This window comes from Tauraco erythrolophus, chromosome 3 (genome assembly GCF_009769465.1).
Source record: "Tauraco erythrolophus isolate bTauEry1 chromosome 3, bTauEry1.pri, whole genome shotgun sequence".
NCBI classification, from domain to species: domain Eukaryota; kingdom Metazoa; phylum Chordata; class Aves; order Musophagiformes; family Musophagidae; genus Tauraco; species Tauraco erythrolophus.
The window spans coordinates 102,951,403-102,969,770 of record NC_141467.1 but is presented as its reverse complement, the minus strand read 5'-3'; the positions used below and the strand labels follow the sequence as shown (position 1 = coordinate 102,969,770).

At 44.6% G+C, this 18,368-nt stretch overlaps 1 protein-coding gene across 1 annotated transcript in view; it reads left to right on the top strand.

Annotated features, from left to right (window-relative positions):
• The window catches only part of TSNARE1 (t-SNARE domain containing 1), a 230,486-nt gene that overhangs the window by 156,757 nt on the left and 55,361 nt on the right, over nucleotides 1-18,368 (top strand). The window contains exon 7 of the mRNA XM_086609340.1: nucleotides 3,003-3,170. Coding sequence (XP_086465466.1) covers nucleotides 3,003-3,170 — 168 coding nt within the window. The remainder of the gene's footprint in view (nucleotides 1-3,002; nucleotides 3,171-18,368) is intronic.

The window sequence follows — 18,368 nt, the reverse complement described above, 5'->3', positions numbered from 1 at the left end:
ACGGAACAGGAAACATTTGATAACTTGTAAATTTGTTATCTTCCACTTGTATATTTGTTATCTGACAGGCTGAGAGAGTTGGGGCTGTTCAGCCTGGAGAAGAGAAGGCTCCGGGGTGATCTTATTGCAGCCCCCTTAAAGGAGGCCTACAGGAAAGCTGGAGAGGGACTTTTTACAAGGGTGTGTAGTGATAGGACAAGGGGCAATGGCTTTAAACTGAAAGAGGGCAGATTTACGTTTGATATAAGAAAGAAATTTTTCACTCTGAGGGTGGTGAGGCACTGGAACAGGTTGCCCAAAGAAGTTGTAGATGCCCCATCCCTGGAAGTGTTCAAGGCCAGGTTGGATGAGGCTTTGGGCAACCTGGTGTAGTGGAGGGTTTCCCTGCCCATGGCAGAGGGGCTGGAACTAGATGATCTTTGAGATCGTCTTCCAACCCAAACCATTCTATGATTCTGTTATATCTGCATAGAAAAAAAGCATGGCTTTAAGTGTCCGTTCATGTACTCTTGGGTCCATGGCACAGCTTCCTTGCAGTGACCACAGTACAAAGATTTCATTAGATCACTCTTTTCCTGTGTCTTCAGAGGGCGGATACTTGGACTTTTCCAGCCTACTTGGTGTTGTGCAATATAACTGCCTCTGCATGTGCTAGTTAGTCAACTGGTGAAGATGAGAGGACACCTCTGTCACTGTAAATGAAGCATTAGAATACCCTAAGGGTTTTTATTTTTCCTTGAGTCCATTAATATATGCTTTTGGCACTGAAACACTCTACCAGATAAGTTAGTGTCCAAGGCACGTAATAATTAGTGAATAAAACACCCCCAGAGTATCTTAATCCTATTAAAATGTGTCTTTTAAAGTGTAAATGAATTTTAAACCTAATTTTAAGTGATGATTTCCTTCCTATTGCACACCCTTTCTCTGTAGATAACAGATCCCAGGGAAGCAGAAGGCTAAACAAAAACATTAATATCAGAGATTTTTATCTTCTGTTTGTATTTTTCAAAGGTACTTGACTGTTTACTGCCATTTTTTCCATACACCTCTATTTCTTCCACCACCCCACTTCCTTCATCACATTGTATAAATTTCTTTGTCTGCAGCTAGACGATGACAATAATAATAATGGATTATTTTTGTTAGGCAAAATCTAGATTCAGGCAACGGCAAAAGTTCTTTAGTTTCTAAATGCAGAAATTACACATTTTTTAAAGAATTAAAGAAGAGTTGAAGAGTTAAATAAGATATTCTTCAAAATCTAGCTAACTAGTGGGTCTAAAAGGGACTGTAAAAGTTAAATGTCCCTGCCCATGGCAGGGGGGTTGTAACTAGATGATCTTTGAAGTCCCTTCCAACCCAAACCATTCTATGATTCTAAATATTGCCCATTCCATGCCTTCTTCATAGTTCATCCAAGGCAGATTTCTAAGCAAACAAGCAAGAATTAAAACACATTACAAGTGACTTTCCTCCCCACACACACCTCGTTCTTCTTCTTCCTCATGCATGCTTGGTTAGACTTCTCATTCTTGCCGTGATGATTTGGCATTGTTTCCACTTCAAATTCCAGTCCAGTCCTCCCAGTCCCCCTGTGCCCTTCCAGCAAGCTGCCCGATGGCCTTACTTCCTATTCACTCCATGAGAATTCAGGGCATTTAATGTCTTTGAAAACGTAGCCATAGCAAGACTGCAAAGCTTTTATTTCTCAGGCACGACTCACTGAAAAGCCCCGGTGTTTGTGCTTCAGATAAGCCCAGATTCAGAGAACTGAATATCCTGTGAATTCTTGCACTTGTTTTCTCCTGGAACTTTCAGGGACTTTGGGGACATTCAGGTCAAGAGTGTGCTGTAGCTACTGCCATGTCTTCTTTCAAGTTCAGAGCATCAGAAGCTCTTGGGTTGCTTTTTTATTGTAACTTTTGATTAGGAGTGAAAGCTCAGCTCAAGGCCAGTTTAAAGGACCATGTGCATTTTTTTGAAGTGAAATACTCATCCAGTCATAGGCTTGGAATCTTCAGCAGTGCCTGTTAGTTTTGGACTTGAACTCAGCCTCCTGATTCTCCAAACCAACCTTTTATTGGTTTGTTCTCTGAGTCCAGTCTAGACTGAACCTTTCTGTAGGCACAGAAGGTAAAGGTTGGGAGGAGGAGAAGACCTCATTAAACCTTTGCTCCTACCTGCAGTGTAGATGCAGCTGGACCATGATCAGACTCTTTGAATCTGGATCTGAATACAATCACAGATCCCAAAGACAGTATGAACATCTAGTTACCTAGAAAATGGTGTCCAATGTGTCTGCAAAATCAAGCCAACTCTATATAGAGTGAACAGCATGAAACCGATGACTGTGCAGTCATATTACTATAAGGGTTTTCCTTTTTATTTTAGCTGTATTTAGTTCATCTCATAAATAGACAAGATAGCATCCTTTGTTATAGAATCATAGAGTGGTTTGGGTTGGAAGGGACCTCAAAGATCATCTAGTTCCAACCCCCCTGCCACGGGCAGGGACACCTTCCACTACACCAGGTTGCTCAAAGCCTCATCCAACCTGGCCTTGAACACTTCCAGGGATGGGGCATCCACAACTTCTCTGTTGAATGTTGCAAGTTGGATTGTAAAGGCTTCAAGGCAAGCACATAGGCTTTATGTCTGCCTGAGATATATCTAATTCCAGAAGAATTTGCAGGAAAATAGACAAAGTGAATGTGAGATTTTTTAGATGCACGCAAATGCTTTGTTCTGCCAGAACTGTTGGAAAACAGAAGCTGCTTGCTGGGACTTAAATGTAGTTCAGGTAATGTGGCTTCAGGTCATAACACTTCCTTCAAGACTTGGTATGTTTCCTGTCATGTAACTTAACTCTTATCCTCTTCATCTTTTCTTCATAGTTCAAACAATCTATTATATTACTGTTTTTCTTTCCAGTAAGAAGACTAGGTAAAACTGAACAACATTTACACTTTCTTTGCTTTATTTCCATTCTCCCATCTCAGCAGAGCCCGAGGACTCCCTTCTCTGACCTGCGTGATGATGAGAAGATCTTTAACGGAGGAGATGGCACGTGGCAGAACCAGAGCCAGGATCAAGCCTTGCTCTCGGAAATCACAGAAGAGGACCTAGAGGCCATCCGTCAGCGGGAAGAGGCCATTCAGCAGATTGAGGTCAGTAACCTTCTCCCATCCTGGGCTTGCAAGCTGGATGTGTAGATTCCTTGTGTTACGCATTGCTCAACATGATGAAGGAAATACTGATTTACATGGTTGGCTGTACAGCATCACTAAATATAGGAGAGATTATTAGGTGTTTCTAAAAATGGAAATCAGTGGCAGAAGGAAGAATTAGAAATCCATACGACCTGTAATGAAAATGACAAGAATTAATTAATGTTTATGGACTAATGCTTTTTTTTTTTTTTTTTTTTTTTCCAGTGGGTCTTCCATAACAGAGTCTCTAGTGAGGTAGTTTAATTGAGCATGGTTCTGCAGCAAAACAGCTTTCTTGTTGCATGCAAACCCAAAACTGGAATTTGTCACAGACAGAAAATATTCAGCTTGACCATTAGAGAGAATAATAGGTAGCTGAAAGGAAATAACTTGTGAAGTTTTTCAAATAAATCAGTATTTTTGCTTTATCAAAGTATTTGGATGTCCTTAGTGTAGTTAAAAGACATACTATTTTAATTCTCTTTTTCTTTAAGAAGTGCTATAAATAAATAAAATATGAAACAATGAACAAAAAGAGGTCTGAATAAGTTAAACATCCCACATTTTTCTTTTCATAGTCCTCTTTTTATGCTTTCGGGAAATTCGTGTTACTCAAATTTAAGCAATAGATTAGTGAAACTGGAACATTTTAAATCTTTCTAATTTGTATGCTTTTACAGGCCTAAACTCAAGATGAACCAAAAAAAAGAGGGCTCCTGAATAATCAGAACATTTAATTAAGGACTATATTTTGTCCTTTAATTGAACTGAGCTAATTTTATCAGAATGGATTTTGGTTGCGGTGTAGCAGGAGCTGCGATCGAGTTAACAATGCGAAATGGGGACAGTCGTTCCTGCTGTGGGCTGGTGCTTTGAGGTGTTGACCTCTGTTTGCAAACTGTGATAGCTACATATGATTCAAGGCTGTCAGGAAGAAATTTTGATAGTTTTATAGAAGTGGGTCGAGGTTAGTGCATGTCTAATTTCTGTCACGGTTGGTTGAATTGAGATGATGGAGCTTTGTGGACTTGTGTACGTTACTAGGCATGAGATTGTTAAAGAATGTTCTCACACTGAGTATCCTTGGGTGTGAATTGTCCTTTCATACTTGAGGAATCTGTTTGCATCCACCAGAGTAAACTCTAGGGACCTTTGTTGCAAGAAAATGAATGTCTTGAGATGTTCCTGCACTTTGATGTTCAAGAAGGATGGATGCAGAGGTATTTCTGAAACAGTGTTGTGGATATAAAGGATATTGTTGTGATCCTTTTGTTTGAAATATAGTCACTGCCTTTTTCTTCCCATCTTTATGTTGCACCCTGTCATTCCCAGAAAAAAAAAAAAAAACACACACGATATTTAGTGTTTGCCCATTAGACAGTGGAGAATGACAAACCTCCAGTCAGTCTCAAGCGCATCAACTTTGGAAAATCAAGAGATGCAGTCCTGTCTCCTTAGAGAGATCCTTATTTCGCTGATTAAACACAATTTCTGTGCCACAAATTCTGTGCTGGTACCTCTGCACGGGGCCGCACTGCACCACGTGGCCATGGTAGGGTACTCTGAAGACAGTCCCAGCCCTACAGACCTTCTGAGTACGTGCAACACTCATACTGGGCAGGTTGTGTATCCATTGATTTGGTAGATCCTAGATATGTTTCTGCCTAATATGAATTTGCCTCTGAATAACTTGCTTAACTCATGCAGTGTATAAATTATTCAATTTAAGCTGTTAATGTTGTTCAGCCTTCTACTTCCTAAGAATGCGTGCACTTTCTTTTTCCCTGTTTTTTCCCTGTCTCCATCAAAGCTGCATTCATTTTGCTTTGCTATCCAAGGACCATGTTGATCCTGTAAGGAGCACTGCATTCCACAAGCATTATTTCAAAGGTAGCTTAAACATTTCTCCTCAAGAGGAAAACATTTAGGACCAGTAGTATATTATTTAACATTTCTTTTGAAAGAAATATAATGAAAACGAAATGTATTTTTGGACTGCGTCGTACCTGTCCCCAGCTGTATTTAAATAAGCAGATGGTGCTTTTAAATCATTTTTGCTGGGTTTTGTCTCTCTGTTTGTTGACCCACATGAACATATTTCTTGTGAGAGGACTCGTCTCACACGTTTAAACTTCCCTGATTTCATTAGAAGTTGTGGGTATACAGAGAAAGAACTCACTGAGCTCATAGTCACCCTTACAACTTTTTCCCAATATGTTTTCAAAACCAATAAGTAACCAAGAAGGTTAAAAGGAAACATTATTCCTAACTGTCAAACACAGCTAATAAACTAAATTTATTGCCAAATTGATGTATAGCATTTGTTTTCCTTTGCTCTTTGGGGGCCAGAATGAAGAACAGAAGTGTGCAAAACATCCCTTAAGCAATTAGATTGGTCTTGCTGAGGTTTTTACATTTCTGCATATCTAGCATCAGAGACATTTAGATCTCAAGCAGCACAGAAGAGGCCAAAGAGCATTGCTAGAATATCTTATCTTCTGGGTCGCACTGATTAGTACACGGCTTTGGAGAGAATCTTATGGTACTGGTACCAGTATTTGGCCTTTTTTTTTTTTTTTTAAGAGACATTGAATTTGCCCTTTTTGCAAGAAGAGATATAAAACCTTTTTCATTGCTAAAGAAATGAGGAAATAAATTCTCTTCCTATCTTGTGTCCTGAAAAACAGGTATAAAATTGTGCCCTTAATAAACATCTTCTTAATGTTCCAATGACTCTTTCCTACTTTTGTGTTTTCCACATTTCCAGAATCACTTCAGAGGTTCAGGTTAATGGGACTTTGTTCTCTGTCATGAACATCCCTTGAGGCACTTTTCAGCATTCACAGTTTCCACCTAGAAAGGTAACAGCCATGTCAAAAGTTCAGCTGGCTGTTCATTTTATTTAAATGTGCTTCCTTTGCTATTGCTTGCAGATAAAGAATGGAGAAGTCTGCAAGGGAGATGCCTCGCCAAAACCTTGCATTTTGGATAAAGATCTTTATTGCTTGGAAATGTCAAAATCTGGTAGGACACAGCAGCCTTGACACAAGTGTTATTTCTTAAAATATTACTTTGAACTGTTATATAAAACCTATTTTAACTTGAACTGTATTGGCAGTGAATAATAGATGCCATAACAACTTTATATATAGCACTGTAAAATGTGCCATCAGAAATACATGAGCTGAACTGTAATGTGCATTGTCAGTGCTCAGTGCTGGCACAAACTCTGTCATAGCAAATATAAATAATTTAGCATCCCGTGCCTTTCATTGGCACCGCTGGTCATGTGAAAAATAAGAGAAGATAAAACTTTGAGAAGAACTGGATAACAATTGAAAGGGGAACTTCAGGATTGTGCAAGGTCCTGCACCTGAGTCGGGGCAATCCCGAGCACAAATACAGGCTGGGTGGAGAATGGACTGAGAACAGCCCAGAGGAGAAGGACCTGGGGATGTTGGTGGATGAGAAGCTCAACATGAGCCGGCAACGTGCGTTGGCAGCCCAGAGAGCCAACCGTGTCCTGGGCTGCATCCAAAGAAGCATAGCCAGCAGGTTGAGGGAGGGGATTCTGCCCCTCTGCTCTGCTCTTGTGAGACCTCACCTGCAGTACTGTGTTGAGCTCTGGGGCCCTCAACACAAGAAGGACACAGACACGTTGGAGCGAGTCCAGAGGACTTCCTATGAAGACAGGCTGAGAGAGTTAGAGTTGTTCACCCTGGAGAAGAGAAGGCTCTGAAGAGACCTTCTAGCAGCCTTCCAGTGCTTAAAGGAGACCTACAAGAAAGCTGAAGAGAGGCTTTGAGCAACCTGGTGTAGTGGAGGGTGTCTCTGCCCATGGCAGGGGGGTTGGAACTAGATGATTTTTAAGGTCTCTTCCAACCCAAACCATTCTTTGATTCTGTGATTTCATCTGGTGACTGGAAGGACGTATGAAAAATTTGCTAAATGACATATTGATTCAGAAAGTCTCCAGTGATCCTCTCTGTGCAGACAGCTTCTCCAGAGGTGATGAGCAAGGAAGATGAGACAAACCCCTCCCAGACACCATCACCATATCCTTGGAGTCACCACCAGGTCGTCTGACTTCCTCCACAACCCTCTTTCTCTCCTTATAACAGTGTCCTGCCCCACTCCTGTGCTTGCCAGGCTGCTAAGACAGCAGTGGGCATTCTCCTACCATGAAGAGTGGGGAACAGCCCTTTTTCTCTCCGTCCCCACAGGAGGAGCAGGAGCAATAAGAGTGCAGTCCATGGAGGTAGGCAGCTGCCCATTTTGTCAGCTACCAAACCTGACCCTGCCAGGACTAATCACATCACATCTCAGGCTTGAAAACCAGCAAATGCCAGTTTATACAGAGAATTGCAGTTGCCATATTACTTAGCAGTCAAAAAGTCAGTCATTCAGATCAAAACTGGAATAGGCTGCCCAGGGAGGTGGTTGAGTCCCCATCCCTGGATGTGTTTAAGAATAGGGTGGATGAACTACTTAGGGATATGGTTTAATGGGGATTAGGGACAGTTGGACTGGATGATCTCTAAGGTCTTTTCCAACCTAGAAATCTATGAATCTATGAAATGAATACTAGGTAAGTCTGGCTGAAACGCAGTTTAGTGATTAACCACTACTGGATGGACAGACATTGCAAACTGGAGAACCATCAGTTGCAGAGACCTGTGCAGCCATGGGCAGTGCCCCAGTGGAAGGGTGGTAGGAAAGCATTTGAAGAAATAAGTTCAAGTGTCAACTCTGCTGTCAACTCCTGATGTGCCCTGGGCACTGATCATACTCATCTTAAAGTCACATAACTATAAAATGAGGCCGAAAGCATCATCCTATGTCTCAGAGAGAACTGGGAGAATAAGTTGTTTAGCGTGTTTCTTCCTCATGTAGGTCAGAAGACACAATAAATAAGAAGGATCCCCCCTGCTCCCTGGGGTATTTCCACAGGTTTCCATTTCTTTTTTTTTTTGTCTTTAATGGAGAACTCAGACATTAATTTGGCTGGTGTGAGAAGGTGGACAGTTTTTTCTAGTAATTTAAAGGTCATCAGAGCATGAGAGCTGATGCTGTCTGGTGATGCTTTGTGAGCTCTTGGCAAGTGAGTATATGGTGAGAATACCTCCGTTCAGCTTCTCGTCATCAGTTGAGGACATCCTGAAGAAAGTGAAACAAAATGACACAGCTTCATTTTAGATGATGCTTCTCTTGGCAAAAGAGAAGAGATGGATAGGCTGTGGCAACAGGTGTGAGGGAAATGCTTTTATTTTTAGGAAAGGTTGTTCCCTCTGGGTCGGTGTTGAGAAATGTTGGTGTTCATTCCCTATCTGTTTTGAAGAGAAGTGATAGATGCCAGCCTCCACGCCTGTCAGTCAAGCATTTGTAAGCAGACAGAAAATGAAATACAATAAAAATAAAACAAAAAAAGCCCCACAGAGTCTGTCAGAATGTGTTTGTTAGTTCAAACATGTTCCTTGTTCACTCATTACCACATATCGTTTCTGGCTGAGGGGTATTTCTAGTAAAATCATAGAATCATAGAATGGTGTGGGTTGGAAGGGACCTCAAAGATCATCTAGTTCCAAACCCCCTGCCATGGGCAGGGAAACCCTCCACTATACCAGGCTGCCCAAAGCCTCATCCAACCTGGCCTTGAACACTTCTAGGGATGGGGCAGCCACAACTTCTCTGGGCAACCTGTTCCAGTACCTCAGCACCCTCAATGTAAAGAATTTCTTTCTTATATCTAACCTAAATCTCCCCTCTTTCAGTTTAAATCCATTGCCCCTTGTCCTATCACTACACACCCTTGTAAAAAGTCCCTCTCCAGCTTTCCTGTAGGCCCCCTTTAGGTACTGGAAAGCTGCTGTAAAATCTCTCACTGATGCTCACAGTTTAGAAGGTTTAAGGCAAACTATTTTAGATCTTTCACCAGCTTCAGTAGTCCAGGGGTTTGACTTATGAGGGCTCTGCCTGCCTCTTCCTACAGCCTTTTCGACTCAAAGTAATGTAGAAATAACACGATATTATGACAAGCACCATAAGTGAAAAGACCTGGTGCCACGTGAGTGTCAAACAGCGCTCAAGCTCACTCTTTCCATGGCAACGTGGTGGAGCCTAATCATCGTGAGCAGCAGAGCTGCCTGCGAGGGTGACGTGGCCATCCCTGGGACTTGGTGTTGAGCTGTTCCCTAAAGAATCCGCTCGAGTATTTTAGCCAGTCTAATTTAAAATGACCTGAGCTGTAGGGGACCGCCACCATTTATTTTGGGAAACTATTTCATGGTCCAGTAGACTTCGGTGTTGATGAAATGCTTCCCTCTGTTCTTGCTAAAGATCCCTTTCTTATTCTCAGCTGTTTACACCTAGTGAAACTCTACTGGACCCTGCAAATAATTCTTCTTCCCCTTTGGCTTTTAAACTCCTCAAAAGCTAACAGTTGCCCTCCTCCTCACAACCCAGGCTGCCTTGCTTTTCAATCACTTCAGTGCTCTATTCTCGATTTTATTTCCCATTTGTTAGTTCCTTTCTCCTACAGCAGCAGATTGTACATAGGATCTTAGTGTTGGACCAAAGCGGAGCAGAAGAAATGTATAAAAAGTCCTATGGATCCATTTCAACGGTTACAAGTGCTGATGGGAAAACTTCCGGATAATTTCTACGCTAGTAAGTTAAACAGTACCAAGGAGACTGGAAGTGACTCGCTACACTCCAGAACTGTTGGAGCACATCCTGGCACGCTTTTGACCTGGATTAGCTGGTGCTTGCCTGAATATTGACACAGTTTGAGAATTAACTTGTTCTCCGTGAGCAGCTTCCATGCAGCCACCCTGTTCAGAGGGTGAGGGGACTTAGTGATGTGGGTGCAAAGAAGGGCCAACCTGCAGTTTCAGTGCCTGAGAAACAGCAGCTTCTCTGTCCTGCAGCTGCAGTGCTATTGATTTGATGATTTGATCACAAAAATTTCCTTTAGTCTTCACTGACATTTAGGGAAGAGGAGGAGTAAAGTGAATTAAAGGTAAACTCTGGGAAACTGCAAGCCTGAGGGCAAAGTAAGAGATATGTGGAAATAACATCTGGGCTCTTTGAAAATGTGGAGAAGCTTTAGCAAGTATTGAGAACAAAAAGCAGCCTGTCCCAGCAGACTCATGCAGCGACTGTTTTCATGGCATATTGATTTGCCCATGTCTCCCCTCTCTGTCCTCTTGTGGCCTCCACAACTTATGCATTGCTCCAAACCATAATTACTTGCCTTCATATCAAAACCCTTCATAGGCAATCTTCACATCCGTAGCATGTTATCTTCAAACTGCCAGCGTTGTGCTGGCCAGCACGGGAAAGTTTTATGAATTGGAGTTTCAGAGGCTCTGCCTTGAATGAGCCAGTCCTGTTTCAGTGTTTTCAGTGGCATTTTGATGCACTCCCTGTTTCACTTCAGATGATGCTCTCTCAAGAACCCTCATTGAACATGTATTAATTAATCACAGAATCATAGAATACCAGATTGGAAGGGACCTTAAGGATCATCTGGTCCAACCTTTCTTGGCAAAAGAAAGTCTAGTCGAGATGGCTCAGCACTCTGTCCAACCAAATCTTAAAAGTGTCCAATGTTGGGGAATCCATCGCTTTCCTGGAAGATTATTCAAATGAATGATTGTTCTCACTGTGAAAAATTTTCCTCTTGTGTCCAATTGAAATGTCTCCAGGAGTCATTCATACCCATTAACCCTCGTCTTTTCCATTTGACTCCTTGTAAAAGAAAGTCTTCATCTTCTTTGTAGCTATTTTCTAACTACTGGAACATGGTGGTAAGGTCTCCCCAAAGCCTTCTTTTCTCAAGGCTGAACAAACTTTCCGGTGGATATTGTCAGGGCCCATTAATTTGTAGGGGTCAAGCTCCTGTAACATTTCACTCTTCGTGGAGCAAGTCTGCTTAAAGTGTGTCTGTTCAATGTTTTGGCTTCTATGAGAAAGGCAATTCTAGAATCATGGAACAGAAACAGAATCATTTAGGTTGGAAAAGACCCTGAAGATCATCAAGTCCAACCATTAACCTAGCACTGTGAAATCCACCACTAAACCATGACCCTAAGCATCTTGTATACACCTGCAGGTATTGTGGCTTAACTACTTCCCTGAGCAGCCTATTCCAATGCATGATAACCCTTTTGGTGAAGAAATTTTTGCTCCTCTAGCACAACTTCAGGCTGTTTCCTCTTGTCCTATCGTTGTTACTTGGGAGGAGAAACCAACCCCCACCTCGCTATAACCTCCTTTCAGGTAGTTTCAGAGAACAGTAAGGTCTCCCCTCAGCCTCCTTTTCTCCAGGCTAAACAACCCCAGTTCCCCCAGCTGCTCCTCAAAAAACTTGTTGTCTAGACCCTTCACCAGCTTCATTGCCCTTCTTTGGACACTCTCCAGCACCTCAATGTCTTTCTTGTAGTGAGGGGCCCAAAACTGAACACAGTGTTCGAGGTGCAGCCTCACCAGTGCCAAGTATGGGGGGATGATCACTTTCCTAGTCCTGCTGGCCACACTGTTTCTGATACAAGCCAGGATGTTATTGGGCTTCTTGGCCACCTGGGCACACTCCCTGACTCATATTTTGGTGAGAATCATGCAGTTGTGCTCACAGATTGTGTTTTAGTTCACTCCTCAGAGCAATCTCAGAGTTCACAAATTAAATTCACGTGGGATGAAACTCCATTAAAATGTGTTTTCATAGAATCATAGAATCATAGAATGGTTAGGGCTGGAAGGGACCTTCAAAGGTCATCTAGTCCAACTCCCCTGCAAGGAACAGGGATATCTCCAACTAGATCAGGTTGCTCAGGGCCTTGTCCAACCTGGCCTTGAACGTCTCCAGGGATGGAGCATCCACCACCTCTCTGGGCAACCTGTTCCAGTGTTCTACCACTCTCATAGTAAAAAATTTTTTCCTAATATCCAACCTGAACCTACCTCCCTCTATTTTAAAACCATTACCCCTTGTCCTATCATAACTGGCCCTCCTGAACAGCCTCTCCCCATCTTTCCTGTAGGCCCCCTTGAGGTACTGGAAGACCGCTATAAGGTCACCCCAGAGCCTCCTCTTCTCCAGGCTGAACAGCCCCAACTCTTTCAGCCTGTCCTCATAGGAAAGGTGCTCCAGCCCTCTTATCATCTTCGTGGCCCTCCTCTGAACCCTCTCCAACTGGTCCATGTCCTTCTTATGTTGGGGACTCCAGAACTGGACGCAGTACTCCAAGTGAGGTCTCACGAGGGCAGAGTAGAGGGGGAGAATCACCTCCCTCGACCTGCTGGTCACGCTCCTCTTGATGCAGCCCAGGATGCGGTTGGCCTTCTGGGCCGCAAGAGCACATTGCCGGCTCATATTGAGCTTCTCGTCCACCAGTACTCCCAAGTCCTTCTCCTCAGGGCTGCTCTCGATCCAATCACCACCCAGTCTGTATTTATGCCTGGGATTGCCACGACCCAGATGTAGGACCTTGCATTTGGCCTGGTTAAACTTCATGAGGTTGGTACGGGCCCACCTCTCCAGCCTGTCGAGGTCCCTCTGGATGGCATCCCTCCCTTCCAGCGTGTTGACGGCACCACACAGCTTGGTGTCATCGGCGAACTTGCTGAGGGTGCACTCCATGCCACTGTCCACGTCACCGACAAAGATGTTGAAGAGGGCCGGGCCCAACACAGACCCCTGAGGGACGCCACTCGTGACCGGTCTCCACTTGGACATTGAGCCGTTGACCACTACTCTCTGAGTGCGGCCATTGAGCCAATTCCTTATCCACCGAGTGGTCCATCCATCAAACCCATGACTCTCTAATTTAGAGAGAAGAATGTCGTGCGGGACAGTGTCAAAAGCTTTGCACAAGTCCAGGTAGATGACATCCATTGGTCGACCCTTGTCCACCGATGCTGTCACCCCATCATAAAAGGCCACCAAGTTGGTCAGGCACGATCTGCCTTTGGTGAAGCCATGTTGGCTGTCACCCACCACCTCCTTGCTCTCCATGTGCCTTAGCATGGTTCCCAGGAGAATCTGCTCCATGACCTTGCCAGGCACAGAGGTGAGGCTGACCGGTCTGTAGTTGCCCGGGTCCTCCTTGTTCCCCTTTTTAAAAATGGGGGTTATGTTCCCTCTCTTCCAGTCATCGGGGACCTCGCCAGACCGCCACGACTTCTCAAATACAATAGCCAGTGGCTTGGCAACTTCATCCGCCAGTTCCTTCAGGACCCGCGGATGGATCTCATCAGGTCCCATGGACTTGTGCACCTTCAAGTTCCTCAGATGTTCTCGAACCTGGTCTTCAAGTACAGTGGGCGGTGGTTCATCCTCACAGTCCCTGCTAGTTCTTTCCACAGCTTGGGTGGTAAGACAAGAGGCTTTACCATTGAAGACTGAGGCAAAAAATTCATTGAGTACCTCAGCCTTCTCTATGTCCCGGGTAACCAGAGCACCAGTATCCTTCCGGAGGGGGCCTACATTCTCTTTGGACTTCCTTTTGTCCCCTATATACCTATAGAAGCATTTCTTGTTGCTTTTTATATCCCTTGCCAAATTCAATTCCTTCAGGGCTTTAGCCTTCCTCACTTGATCCCTGGTCACTCTTACAGCTTCTCTGTATTCCTCCCAGGCTATCTGTCTCCGCTTCCACCCTCTGTAGGCTAACCTCTTCATTTTCAGTTGGTCCAGGAGCTCCTTGCTCGTCCACGCCGGCCTCCTGGTCTTTTTGCCCGACTTGTTCTTCGTCGGGATGCACCTCTGCTGAGCTTGGAGAAGGTGCTCCTTGAATGTGGACCAACTTTCCTGGGCCCCTTGTCCCTCCAGGGCCACCTCCCACGGCACTTTGCCCATCAGGTGCTTCAAGAGGCCGAAGTCCGCCTTCTTGAAGTCTAGGGTACAGAGCTTGCTGAATGGTTTCCTTGCTGCCCCATGGATCTTGAACTCCACTGTGTCGTGGTCACTGCAGCCAAGGCTATCCTTAAGTTTCACATCGCCCACCAGTCCCTCCCTGTTGGTGAGCACAAGGTCAAGCATGGCACCCCTCCTTGTCGGCTCCTCTATCATCTGCAGGAGGAAGTTGTCATCCACGCATTCCAGGAACCTCCTGGACTGCCCGTGCCCTGCCGTATTGTCTCTCCAACAGATGTCAGGGTGGTTGAAGTCCCCCATGAGGACCAGGGCTTGTGACCGCGAGGCTGCTCCTATCTGGCTATAAAGCGCCTCATCTGCTCTGTCCTCCTGGCCAGGTGGCCTGTAACAGACTCCTACCGTAACATCCCCTATCCGTCCCCGTCCTCTAATCTTAACCCATAAGCTCTCTGTCAGCTCCTCCTCCGACTCCAGGTGAAGCTCCACGCACTCCAGCCGGTTGCTGACGTAGAGAGCAACACCCCCTCCTCGTCTCCCCTTCCTGTCCTTTCTAAAAAGCTTATACCCCTCCATGTTGACACTCCAGTCATAGGAGTCGTCCCACCACGTCTCCGTGATGCCAATAAGGTCATAGCCCTGCTCATGTACACGCATCTCTAGTTCATCCTGTTTATTTCCCATGCTGCGTGCGTTGGTGTACATACACTTTAGCAGGGCTCCCGACAAAGCCGACTCGCTGGCTGGAGTGACAGGGGTTCTCTTGGGTGGCAGCATAAGTTCATTTGAACATACCTGTTATCCTTCCTCAGCCTCTGGACCCTCGGTGCTGGCACTGGCGCCATGCTGACAGCAGTAGGCTGAACTGTGCTCCCCCTCCCCCAGCAATACTAGTTTAAAGCTCTATGCACAAGTCTGGCAAGCCTTTGTCCAAGCACCTTCTTCCCTTTCTCGGTTAGGTGCACGCCATCTGCCCCTAGCAACCCAGGCTTCTCAAAATTTACCCCATGGTCAAATTTCACCTTATGGACTCTGACTAATAAGAGACATTCAGTCCATAGGAACAGGCTGGAGCTAGTCTGAAGTAAAACTTCATGGATACTTGTGATATTGGATCCCCGGCATCAGCTGTTTTTCTCTGTACATCTGTGTCTGTTCTGCAACACTTGCCAGTGCAGGTACAGCCTTATTTCTTTCCTGAGAAAACCACTGGGACATAATCATAGAATCATAGAATGGTTTGAGTTGGAAGGGACCTCAAAGATCATCTAGTTCCAACCCCCCTGCCATGGGCAGGGAAATCCTCCACTACACCAGGTTGCCCAAAGCCTCATCCAACCTGGCCTTGAACAATGCCAGGGATGGGGCAGCCACAACTTCTCTGGGCAACCTGTTCCAGTGCCTCACCACCCTCAGAGTGAAAAATTTCTTTCTTATATCTAACCTAAATCTGCCCTCTTTCAGTTTAAAGCCATTGCCCCTTGTCCTGTCACTACACATCCTTGTAAAAAGTCCCTCTCCAGCTTTCCTGTAGGCCCCCTTTAGGTACTGGAAAGCTGCTATAAGATCACCTCGGTGCCTTCTCCTCCTGGCTGAACAGCCCCAACTCTCAGCCTGTCTTCATAGCAGAGGTGCTCCAGCCCTCTGATCATCTTCGTGGCCCTCCTCTGGACTCGTTCCAGTAGCTCTATGTCCTTCTTGTGTTGGGGACTCCAGAGCTGAACACAGTATTCCAGGTGGGGTCTCACAAGAGCTGAGTAGAGGGGCAGAATCACTTCCCTCGACCTGCTGGCCACGCTGCTTTGGATGCAGCTCAGGATACGGTTGGCTTTCTGGGCTACCAGAGCACATTGCCGGCTCATGTTGAGCTTCTCATCCACCAGCACTCCCAAGTCCTTTTCCTCAGGGCTGCTCTCAATCCATTCTCCGCCCAGCCTGTACTTGTGCTTGGGATTGCCCCGACCCACATGCAGGACCTTGCACTTGGCCTGGTTGGACTTCATGAGGTTCTCACAGGCCCATCTCTCCAGCCTGTCAAGGTCCCTCTGGATGGCATCCCTTCCCTCCAGTGTGTCCACAATACCACACAACTTGGTGTCATCTGCAAACTTGCTGAGGGTGCACTCAATTCCACTGTCCATGTCTCCAACAAAGATGTTAAATAGCACTGGTCCCAGTACTGACCCCTGAGGAACACCACTCGTCACTGGCCTCCACGTGGACATTGAACCGTTGACCACAACTCTTTGAGTGCGACCATCCAGCCAGTTCGTTGTCCACCGAGTGGTCCATCCATCAAGACCATGTCTTTCCAGCTTAGAGACAAGGATGTCGTGTGGGACAGTATCAAATGCTTTGGATAAGTCCAGGTAGACGATGTCAGTTGCTCTTCCCCTATCCATCAATGCTGTAACCTCATCATAGAAGGCCACCAAATTAGTCAGGCAGGATTTGCCCTTAGTGAAGCCATGTTGGCTGTCACCAATCACCTCCTTGTTTTCTATGTGCCTTAGCATAGTCGCCAGGAGGATATAATCTGCTGTTTGGTTCTCTCCAGCAAGCCAGTGTGATTACACATTACCTTAAGTTTGTCTTTTTCCCTCCAGAACAGTTCCCAATGCTGCTTAAAAGTCCCATGTGCCTTTATATCATGTTCTAGAGCTCAAAACATCATGGTGCTAGAGGAGCTTCACTGCCACGCTCCAACAAGCTGTGACCTAAATGTCTCATGATAACTTCTACCTTGTACAGATTAAAATCATGTAAAATAAGACCATGTTTCAGGGCTCATGGGACCCAGAGGAGATCCAAGTGCACCCATATGCACCCACAGAGAGTTCTTACTGTGTTTCCTTCTCTTTGCATTTCCACTGTTTATTAAATACTGCTGTTATCAGTATATTGGTATACATCCATCTGGCCCATAAACCCAAATACATCCAGGCACAGAGGCAAGAGATGAAATACCACCGGGTAATACATTGTGAAAATTCTCTTACTATCTCCTTTCTGCTCGCACATCTTTTTTACCAGGACTCCTTCAAAAGTCCAAACTTTTTCTTATTGGCTGGCTAAAACTCTCTTCCTCTCCTCATAGAAATGATTAGAGCTTGTGCATTTTTGCAATCAGTGTTTCACTGGGGCTGTGTGTATAACGTGGGATCTCACTTCACAAGGCAGAGAGGATTCAGGAATATTTAACATTTATTTTTAGCCCTAGACATTTCTGATGTCTCAGGTGTAACCTTATGATGATACTGTGAGTAGTGAAATGCTTTTAACTAAATTGGAGAAGTTTCCACTGTGTGCTAGAGATAATTTTTCCAGTGCCTTATCCAAAGACCGTTAGTATCAAGGAGTCTTGCCCTAAACCCTTTTCTTCATGCACTCATCCTTTCAGTGAGTTTGCATGAAGAAGCCAGTAACGAAAGCCTTGATTCAGCAACTCCCTTACATGTGTCTTAAGAGCTTTGCTGAATAGGGATGGACTTTAGCACCTACTAAAAGTGAAGTATTTGCTCTGCAGAAGGAGAAAATCGTGCTGACACACACATTCTTTGCTAATAATCTGAATTTTAGGCGGACGCATCTGCATATATATATCTCCACTCAAATTGAGCCGAGTTAAAGACTCGTATATTGACTGTCAATATACATTGATAAGGTGGAGAGCTGGAGAGAGATCTCAAGTGCTTATGATGAAATAGCATTTAACTTCTGCAAATCCTCTCACTTAAGTGTTAATATTTCCTTTGTTAAAAAGATGTGTTACTTTCCTTCTCCATTTACTGCACTTTTGCCTATTTTTTGTTGCCAGGTGATGACTGTCTCAATAAAGTTAATACCTTGCTCCTGTTTCTGTTAGCACAGGCAGTGCAAACATCATATACCTCGTCGATACAGCTATTTTTGTGGATGCAATTTGCTGCCCCAAAGGGGAATTACCACTCTCACCTATTACTTAGGTTAGAGCAGTTCACTCTATAGTTCTCTGGTGCTAATTAATAACAATGTAGATCAATAGCCCATCAACCGGCCAAGAGTCCCTAGTAGTGCTCTCAGGAGCTGTTACTGCAGATCTGACTTCTTCCCTTCCTGGATTGAGCACTGCGCTTTGTTTTTTGTTTGATTTTGGTAGGGAAATTTGTTTTGTGCTGCAGCACATTGCTTCAAATCACCTAATGGTGTAGTAAGAAGACTTTTTCCTCATTTCCTGATGACGTCTTAGAATCATAGAATAGTTTGGATTGGAAGGGACCTTTAAAGGTCATCTAGTCCAACCC